We start from the raw sequence: 11,262 nt of genomic DNA on the forward strand, positions 1-11,262 counted from the left end.
AGGCGTCCGAACAGCAGAATGCGCAAGCACCATTATCTATCCATACCCATACTGTTAAACATTAACAATCCAAATCTCTCGTTTGATGAGAAAACTAAGTATTTTATTGTACTTTTAAATTAGTACAATTAAATGAATATGACTTATAATTATAAACTTGATAAATTGTATTTCATCATTTTGAAAGTAAAACAATAGAATTTTTCAATCAATTATAAAAAAAAAAATTTTAATAAATAAATATGAAAAGTGAACAATTTATGATTTACTTATTCAATTTTTAACTGAATTAATAATATTAGAAAAGACATGAAAAAAAAATTATTAGTTCTTTACAAAACAAAAGTAGTTTTGTTATTAGAAAATTATACAAATTTCTTAAAATGTTGTTGATTCAGTTTCGTTGTATACATTTTTATATTTCTTTAAATAAGTGTATTGAAAGATTGGATGTAAAAGAATAGCAACCATAATATATATGAAAAGAAATTCTATGATTCTGTAAATTGAATTAATGTAAACTTAATAATAAGAAACTCCAATTCCCAACAAGTAAAATTAATATATTATTTATTTAGTTAAAGTAACTGAAGGTTGAATATATCTAAATATAAATTTAAAAGAAAATTGAATTGTAGAATAGTTATAATTAAAAATATATAGTTGAACGTTTTATTATAGAGTAGAATTATGTTAACTTTATATTATCTGTTAAAACCCCAATATTAGTAATGAATACAAAAATGTTATAAAAGAAAAATACATAAAAAAAAAATGTACATATTAAAAATAAAACAAATAAGCCATTCAAATTGCTCTAATATTAACAATATTTAACATTACAATCTTTTTTTTTTATAGCAAGCATATTTTACATATATTTAGGTAAATTTATACATTGTTAACATTAATTAATAAATTATGTTTAATTCATTCTTCTTAATTCGCATTAATTTCTTTTCTTAACGGTCACCATAGTTTTAGCTAAATTAAGTAAATAAATATTAGCCAAATTTTCTATTTTAAAAGATATTTTTTTATATTCTTATGTTTTTTATTAATGGTTCATAAGACTTGGTTTCCAACTAGATTTATTTGACTGTTTAAAAATAATAGTTTTATTTTGAATTCCCTACTTCAAAAATCATGCTTAACTCGATATTATCTTTACAATAAAATAAATAATTATTTTTATATAAAATTATATTTTAATGTAATTTTTTTAAGAGCGCTTACTTAATAATTGATTTTAGCTTTCGAAAATATATCAATTTTTAAAAATAACTATTGGTTTTATTTTCATTTTAAATTTAAGTGTAAAATAATAAGTATTTACTTAATTTAACAATTGTATTCTGTTTAAGAATAAAAAATTCTTCAAAACATTTTTTTGTTTTTTATTAAAAACAAACTTACCACATTACATTTGCCGACATTTTACATCTAAAACGATTTCAATAATTACTGATTTTAAGTCAAACGTGTACATTCAGTACATGTATTACATTAAATAGATATGGAAAAAATATTTTATATACGTGTGGATTAGAGTAGAACGAAATATTGAATATGTTGATGGTTAAATTCTAATAGAAAAAAAAAGTTGCAGTTTAGTTTCTTGATTATGGGAACAAAAAAAAAAATTTTAATATCTTTAGGTGCTGCAAGAAGGTTGAAAATTTGACAATGAGGATAGTTTTTCGTATTTGTCACTTATCTATTAATCTATACTATTCACAGGAATAATTATAGAACTAAATGATTACTATAAAAAATGTTATTAGCAAAAAAGCCATTCTATAATACTTAGTCATTAAAATTAAAAAAACAACATATTTTTATCTTTACCGTTGAAATCGTTTTTATTAGTTTATTTAAATATTGCAGACGAAATATTCAACATACAATAAAAATTTTTGTATAAAAATTGTTTAGAATTTAATTGTTTATCATGTCTTTTACCAAACGTAGTTGTTATAATCAAGTATTAGTTTGCAAAAAAGGTCTTTTTCTCTCCAACTTAGTATAAAAGTGTTAATACCATTTAAAATATTGGTTCAAGTTTTTTTATCGACCGGATATTTTTTTATTTAGATCACCCTATATAAAAAAATTAATTTACAGGAATATTAATAGTAGAGTGGAACGAAAAAAAGTGTTATTTTGCAAATTCTAATATTACTAGAAAGTGTGGTTCATAATCTAATATATGTATAAAAAATCATAATCTCAATATTATTACAAAATTTTACGAATTTACAAAACACATTATTTAAAAGTTGCAAATATATTTTTGGTTTATTGTAATGTATTAAATTTGTATATAAGTAAAAACATTAACTTAATTAAATTTAAAATAATTTTGGAATTTAAATGAGGCATAATCCTACGAGACTCACTAGCTCTTATAACACCATCCCTTCTAGCTTGTCCGCATATAGCTGTAGATGTTTTTGTTACTAATTTTACGCTTCTTTCAACATCTTTAGTATGACAAGGTAAATAAAAAATGTCTAAGATTTTCTTCTTGTGACTTAATACAATCCAAAATACAATTTAAATTTAAGTTATTATAAAAATTAAGTGAAAAAAAAAATTATACTTGTCTTAAGGTGTCTTGATCAATATTACATATAAGTGGAGGTTCAGTGACTTGTTTTTTTCCCCAGTCAATTAGTTAAACGTAGTCTTTAGCATTAAAATTTAACGGTGGGATTTCAAAAGAGCGAATCGATTGATCATTTTTATTCTGCCGAGCATTAATAATTTTGGAAAAAGATATTTTTTTGATGGCGTAATGATTATCGAGTAACATACATATCAGTATATTTTCAGGTGAGCCAAAATACGCATTTCGTTGAATAACAGGGTCAATAATTTTCAGTAAGTTATTAGGTAGATACCGTGAAAATTTTATGGTCCTCCAAAGATGTTTTGATCAAGATGTACAAAATGGATTAACTTTTGTGTGAAACAACGTGGGACCATACACTTTTAAAATAAATTCAGTTAAAATTTTCAAATTTTCTGTTGGAGAACTCGTACTAATATATAGACGTAAAGTTTGATTTGCAGTAGTAAGCCACCAAGAGTGGGTTTGCTTCCCTGGATTTTTTCTAGATAAATCAATACTACACTTACCACTAGAAATACTTTGACACATTTCATACAAATATTTTTGATCATAGCTTAAATCTACTTCATTTTTTAAAAAAGGTAAGTTGCCTTCAATATGAACAAATTCAACTACTGGCTGTTTGTGACATAATTCTAATTGTTTGCCTAGTAATCCGGAAAATACATTGGGCCCTGATGGTTTCCCATCTAGCTGATTGAATAAATGATGTAAGAGAAGCTCGTTAGAATAGAGTAAACAAACAATCCATTGCAGGTTTTTTTAAATATACTTCTATTTGACGAATTACTCCTGTTTTAAAGCCGGTGTTGGTAACTTTGCCATCACAACCAATCGCAATAATTTGTGAAGTACTTAAATTATTTGTTTCCAAAAAATGAATAATACTATTTTTAATTTCTAAAACAGATCCACTTATTGGTGTTGGATGACCAATGTATGTCGATCTTGGTTCTTGGTGATATATGTTCTTCAGTAATAATTTTTCGATAATATTTAGTTTCCTCTTGATGATTTATTATAGTTTTACCTTTACGTTCATCAAAATATAATCCTAAAATTATCTTATATAAAATTTTCTAGTTTGTGTAAATCTAAACTTTTTTTTTCTCTTGCTTTTCGGACTTTCATTCTATCTACAACACTATTTTTATTATCGACTGAAATAATACCTATGACCTGAAGTACAGCACTTGAAATTTTAGCAGTTGATCTATCTGAAATTTCAATTCTATCGTAAGCCAAAGCTAGAGCTGATAACTTAAGTCTCATCTGTGAGTTTTTTATATCAGATGATGATGTTGATGGTTTTGAAGTTATTGTAAAATCTTCGTCAGAATTATTATATTTATCATTAATTTCAACAGAATCATCAAATTCAATATTAATTTCATCTAAATTGGACGTATCATAAGTTTCTAATAACTTATGTTTTTTAATTCGCTTTGCATCAACTTCTTTTCTCATACCTTTTTTTTTTTAAGCTTTTTAGTAAGTGAAATGTCAACTAAAGATATAAACATTTTTCTAGTTGTTCTTTGATCTTTAATAAATATCTGTTCAATATTTGGAATTTTTAGAGATATTTCACATATACATGTACTAAAATCACCACATTTACATGCCGAAATGTCAAAAAGATTACTTCTTGCTTCAGTTTGGAGTTTTTACACTTTTTTTTATACGTCTCACAAGATGCCCTACCCTTTGCTAACTTGAGTATATTCCGATACTTGCCATGGTACGTTTTAATTAATTGTAATACTCACGTGTGTGATACTATTGGAATTGATGCTTTGATCCATATATTTTCTATGTTAGATGCTACACTTTCAGCTATAGAGCTTACACTTGACTTTTATAAAGTAATATCGGGTTTAAGTTGATGTTTTACATACAAATAATATTACATAACGTATTCATAAGTTGATAATACATTATTACTAAACTCTTTAGCATCTTCAAAAAATAAACATTTTGATTTATTTCTCGTCAATACACCAGCCATTTTTAACAAATATTTAACACACATTACGCATAAAATTAACTAAACGCGACTTCGTACGGATGCACAGCAATATTAAATGCAAAAGCAAGTTCGTTTATTGAAGTGACAATGAAATATTATCCAATCATAAACTTATTATGATAAGATAGAGCATAGATTAAATGAAAATAGAAATGGAAATATTACATGCATATATTTTATTACATACATTAATAAAATATATGTATGTAATATTGTAAGAAAACAATATTACTATATTTCAAATGTCTTGCGGCATTTCTTAATTTTAAACTAGACTAGTTAAATTTTATAAGTAATAATTAGGAACTAAAATACATATTTCCCCAACTATTAGTAAGTTAAAAATCAAAATTTAGTTTTTCAATCCACCCTATTACTCTATTATAACAACTACGTTTGGTAAAAGATATGATACACACAACGAAAATTCTAAACAATTTTTATACAAAAATTTTTATTGTATGTTGAATATTTCATCTGCAATATTTAAATTAATTAATAAAAACGATTTCAACGGTAATGATAAAAATATGTTGTTTTTTTAATTCTAATGACTAAGTATTATATAATGGCTTTTTTGCTAATAACATTTTTTATAGTAATCATTTAGTTCTATAATTTTTCCTGTGAATAGTATAGATTAATAGTCAAATCATAGTCAAATTTTCAACCCTCTTGCGGCACCTAAAGATATTAAAATTTTTTTTTCCCCCCATAATCAGAAAACTAAACTGCACCTTTTGTTTCTATTAGAATTTAATCATCAACATATTCAATATATCGTTCCACCCTAGTGTGGATGATTTTTGTGAGAAGTTGAACAAATCAAAAATGGTTATTATTCAGAAAACAAAAAACACAAGATACTTTTATGTCTGGTGGTAAATATAACTATTAAAATTCAAATTTGAATAATATAATAATTAAACTGCTTATGAAAACAATATTGATAATACCTAACATATTGAATTGTTAAGTAACTTAAAATTTATAAAATTTGACTTGATCTGCTTCTCATAAAAACTTTCCTAGCATAATATACATATATATATGATATATTATATCTTATACATTTNTTATTCAGAAAACAAAAAACACAAGATACTTTTATGTCTGGTGGTAAATATAACTATTAAAATTCAAATTTGAATAATATAATAATTAAACTGCTTATGAAAACAATATTGATAATACCTAACATATTGAATTGTTAAGTAACTGATGGAAATGATTATGGATAGTTAAATAATTATGGATAACTGCATAATTATTTATTAATTTTTTTCAGCAATTTGTCAAGAGTAATGTGTATGGCCTCTGTATCTCGAGATTTTTTTACAAGGATTACTTTGACATAAAATCTGTCTAGGAATCGTACGCTCCTATCATAAAGAGTAACTAAATTGATTATATATTTAGAATGCAAAATTCTATATTAATAATTATTATCAATGTTTTAACAAATAATATTATTAAAAAATTTACTATTTATTCATATTTGACTTAATATTATTTATATTTTTACTTACCATCACCATGACCATCATCATCTAAATATAGAAGGTTTTTTTTAATCATTAAAAGTATTAAAATTTAAGAATACATAAAACTATTAATTGTATATAGCTTAGGGTGTCATTTATTTTTTTAATTTTGGAAATTCTACGAATTCACCCCGCAAATTTGTGTGTATACATATAAAAAGTGGCTACAAAAAATTTCAGGCCGATCAGATAAATTTAACCCGTGACCCCTTAGGGTTGGAAATCGGTCAAAAAAGTTAATTTTTAGTTTTTAGCAATTAACTCATAAATCAGTGCTCTTACAAAAAAAAAATTATTGAAACTAAATTGTAAATCTAATTATTTTGTATAAATAAAATTCTAACATTTTTTTTAAATTCATTAGTTTTACAGAAAAATGTCAAATTACATAATATTTCGTAAAATTGTCGAAATTGGTATATTTACAAATATTTCATTATATCTGACGAATCATATGCGGTACAACCTAAATTTCATACAAAAAATGTTTAAAATTAAATTTTACAAAATAAAAGTAATAAGTAAAAATGTCATCTTTCGTTTTATTGCTACAGCTGAGATAGCTTGATAATATTACAATTTTTACTAAATATATGAGTTTTATTGCTAGATTTTGTTAGTTATCATCTGTTATATGCAAATAAGGTATACTCTACGCAAAGTATTCTATCTTATTTATCAGATGATATAATTATAAGTTATTCTTCATCCATAGAATCTGGTAACAAAAAATCTTTTTAGTTTTTTCGGGAAGTGTTGCGAGTCGGATATTTCCGAGACAATTATAAATAATTGCTAGAGTTCTCTATAATTTTTTTAAATAGTGGCTCAAATAAAAAATTAAAAATACACTCTCCTGGAACCATTCATTAAGCTCGTTGGATGAGCCAAACAATATATTGCTTAGATTTATTTAAAAAAATTTAATACAAATTTTTTTGATATTTATCGTTTCGTGAGTGATTAATTTTTTTTTTTTTTTTTTTAACTGTAGTTTCATCTTTGCCGAAGAGCAGTATGTAATATTTTTTACGATTCCATATCAATAGTGGTAATTTTTATTTATACTGAAATAAATTGTATGCTTTATTAAAGTACTAAATGACCCAGTTGATTTTCTTGGTAGTTTAACAGTAGTTTAACGATTAAAAAGTTGGGTTACTTTTTAATGTGTCCAAAAGCATAGATAATTATATCCTAATTGTAAAAAAGAAACATTTAAACATAATTTTTAGTTTATATTTTTGTTATAATTTGGGAACTATATTGAATCTTACATTTTATATTTTACGTAGCAAATTTTTTAAATTTGTACAATAATATTGAGTAATAAGGATACTTATGCATTTAAGCCAATCATAAGTATATCGTCAGATATAATGAAATATTCGTAAATATACCAATTTCGACAATTTTACGAAATATTACGTATTTTAACATTTTTCTGTAAAATTAATGGATTTAGAAGAAAAACTGTTATAACTTAATTTATACAAAACAATTAGATTTACAATTCAGTTTCAATAATTTTTTTTTTTTTTTTTGTAAGAACACTGATTTACAAGTTAAATGCTAAAAACCGATATTTAATCCCAAATCGGCACAATTAAACTTATCTGATCGGACCGACAAATTTTGTGGGTGAGCCGAAGAATTTCCAAAATGTTAAAAATAAATTGAGGGTGTCAATTTTGTTTTTTTAAATGGAAACTTATATTTTGAATTTAATAAAATCTTTGAGTTTTTAATTTAATAGTAAGTGGTATTTGAATTTTTAATATAACTTTATTCATTTATTAGATATAAAATTTTAAAGTTTCAAATTTTTGAATTAATATACATGTATAATACATGAATGTTTACAAATACAGGTAGCTAATTGGATTCTATGACGTCGCTCTCACAGTCATTGAGTGTTTGTTGAGAAATATGACTATCCTTAGATACGTTCTCTGTATTGTATATAACAATGTGCCTTATTACCATTTATGATAAATTCTGTGTACCTGCGATATCGTTGTCATAAAAAACCAATTAGCTACCTGTATTTGTAATCCCTTTTTAATTAAAAAATTTGAAACTTTAAATGTTTATATCTATTAAACGAATAAAGTTTTATTAAAAATTCAAATGCCCGTCAAATTTACTGTTAAATTAAAAACTCAAACATTTTATTAAATTCAAAATATGCATTAGTATTTAAAAAAACAAAGTTTACAACTTACAAGGCATAAGGGATGAACTTAAAAAGTATTGCATATTTAATAATTCAAGAATAATGTATAACTAAAGATAATAATCATAAAAAAAATTTAAACGTATTTATTCTGTAAGTAATAGAGTGGGTTATGATNAATTAATTTTAATAATTTACTTTAATTAAATGAACCAATCAAACCAAATAAAATCACTTTTTATATTTTGCAACATCTCAGGCAGCGATAAATACGAAACAAAATTAAAATCGATTATTCATTTGATAGTATGTTCATTATTTAATGGAAAAGAGTAATATTTTGAAATATAAAGGGTTTAGAAATTTTAANTAATGGAAAAGAGTAATATTTTGAAATAGAAAGGGTCTAGATATTTTATATCCTAGAAATCATTAATGTTACTAATATATCACAAATATTATCAATATCTTAATAAAATTACATTATTAATAAAATAATCTTTTTATCGCGAATATCTAAATGTTAGTGATCGGGCGTGATATTTTATCACTAAAAGATGTTAAATAGAATTAAAATAAGACGTTAAGTACGAAAATTGATATGCGTTTATTTTACATACGCGAGCGGTGCGCTGTTCAAAGTTAACAAATATTTCAGTACCAGAAATATTTAAAAAAGCTACGAAACTTCAAAAAGAATTTGAAATTTATTTAGAACCTTCATTTGTGAATGAATGTTTACATTTAAGAGAACATTTAAAAAGCCTTTCTGATGGTATTCCGAAAACGATTCAAGAGATTTGTATTTTTATCAGACAGAAAAATTACAAAGCATTTAGCCTTATATTGATATAGCTTTGAGAATGTTGCTATGTACTCTCATAAGCAATTGTTCAACGGAAAGATCTTTTTCAACTTTAAAAAGAATTAAATCGTATCTAAGATCTAGTACATCTGAGGATCAACTCAATAATTTAGTTTATTGTCAATTAAAGGTGAATTGACATCTATAATAAATTATGATGAGGTAATTAAAAAAATTTCGTGTATTAAGAGTAGAAAAAAATTGTAATTGTTTTTCTTGCTTATTAATTAACTGTTGTTATGTTAATAAATGATATTTATAAATAATTTTTCTATTGTTAATATTCCTAACTTTTGTAAAATAATTCAATTATTAATGATCAAATGGCCCATTTCTTAATCTTAAAAAAAATTTATGATTTAAAACAATGGTAGGGCACATTTATGGGGGGTCTATGGGGATTGGACCCCCCATCCATGGTCCCATTGATGTCTAATGTAAACAAGGGAAATTGTTTTGAAGACCTTTTTTTTTTGCTCAACTAAAAAACCCAACTCAACACTTTTTGGGGGGCGGTAAAATTCCTAAATTCGACCCTGACTGAAGGGGTAGATTTTAGACCCGTCAGCACGGTTTAGCTCAAAATTTGCAGACTGAAGGATGGCTCCTCGTCAGCCACTAGCAAAACTACCTTTTCTCTATACCTACTAAAGGGTGGTTAAGCCCAAAAACTAGCCAGCCCGTACACCAATTGTTAAGATCGATTAAAGGAACAGCAATCCAACATAGACTCAAGCCGCACACACATACACAATTTTAATAACACAGCGGATATAAAATATTTACATTACGTGCAGGTTTTTGAATAGTTATATTTTATCTACAAAACATAATAAACATAAAATCAGATTACAATATAATAATGTAATACAATATAAATTAAGCCATTTAAAATACAAAGTTTCACATACTAAACGTCCAAACCTATAACTAGACATTTCTTAGTCAAAACGTCAATTTTCCATTACTCTTCTTGTTTCCTTTTATATATTCTTTTACCACCATTGTTAATATGCTTACCCTGCATTATCTCTTTATATGAGATTATTATATTACTTAGGAATTTAAAAATTGCTTACTACTGTGTTAAAAATGTATAACATACTAATATCGAAGTTATTTAATAACTACTCAGCTATTTACTACAATATTAACGATATTTTTCGGTTGGAAAACTATTTAAGTTGTTATTTCAACTATATAGTTTTTCCCGTACAAGTAGTGGAGATGCGAATAAAAATATCTAGATCTGAAGAATTTAAGCATTTGTATTTTCTTTGTGTTTTAATAAATATAGGCCACCTAGACAAAGTCAATTTATTTTATACTTCTACTAATTCAAAATAAAAGTTTTATACTGCATACTTTCTCGAATAGATTCTTTTTTAACATTTTTTTATTTAAAACTTTTCAAACACGATAATATATAGTAGAAATAGGTAGTATTAGTAAAATTTTTTTTATGAACGTCCTCTTTGAAACATCATGAGCACCTTAGTATTAATAATTATTTAATTATAATTATTATAATGATAGTTATTATTGATTTAAATAATTATTTATTTAGACACCTATAAAAGAGAATAATTTTGTAGAATAATTTATTGAGATACTTTTACAATGGTCACAATATTTAATAAAATTAAATAAAGATATAAATGAAACAAAAATTTTTAATTTTTATAATTAAATTAGTATATTATTTAATAAATAAATAAAATAGTTGATGGTAAATTAAATTAATTAACGATATTAGAATTTTTGTATTATTCTGTTGACACACATTCTTCTTATTGGATAATTTAGATATATTCGTTTAATGATAACAGTTGATTTTTTTTCATCATCATTTGATGGCAAGTCTTAAAATAAAATAATGAATAAAAAAAATTTATTTCAAAAATTATCACAATTAGATTTTATTTTTAAAAAAATAAGAAATTTTTTCAAACAATAAAATGTTTTATATTAAAAACAAACTTACCACATTACATTTGATTACAATATTCTTCT

The 11,262-nt window shown here is 24.2% G+C and overlaps 1 protein-coding gene across 1 annotated transcript in view; it reads right to left on the reverse strand.

Annotated features, from left to right (window-relative positions):
- Positions 1 to 518: 518 nt before the first annotated feature.
- LOC126908679 (E3 ubiquitin-protein ligase RING1-like) overlaps positions 519 to 11,262 on the reverse strand; it is a 34,492-nt gene continuing 23,748 nt past the window's right edge. Inside the window, exons 22-24 of the mRNA XM_050690968.1 lie at positions 6,194 to 6,214; positions 1,417 to 1,443; positions 519 to 984 (exon numbers count right to left, since the gene is read on the reverse strand). Of these exons, the coding sequence (XP_050546925.1) occupies positions 1,421 to 1,443; positions 6,194 to 6,214 (44 nt within the window). The 3' untranslated portion in view covers positions 519 to 984; positions 1,417 to 1,420. The remainder of the gene's footprint in view (positions 985 to 1,416; positions 1,444 to 6,193; positions 6,215 to 11,262) is intronic.

The sequence above is a fragment of the Daktulosphaira vitifoliae genome, unplaced genomic scaffold (assembly GCF_025091365.1).
Source record: "Daktulosphaira vitifoliae isolate Bord-2020 unplaced genomic scaffold, ASM2509136v1 Scaffold_1, whole genome shotgun sequence".
Taxonomy (NCBI): Eukaryota; Metazoa; Arthropoda; class Insecta; order Hemiptera; family Phylloxeridae; genus Daktulosphaira; species Daktulosphaira vitifoliae.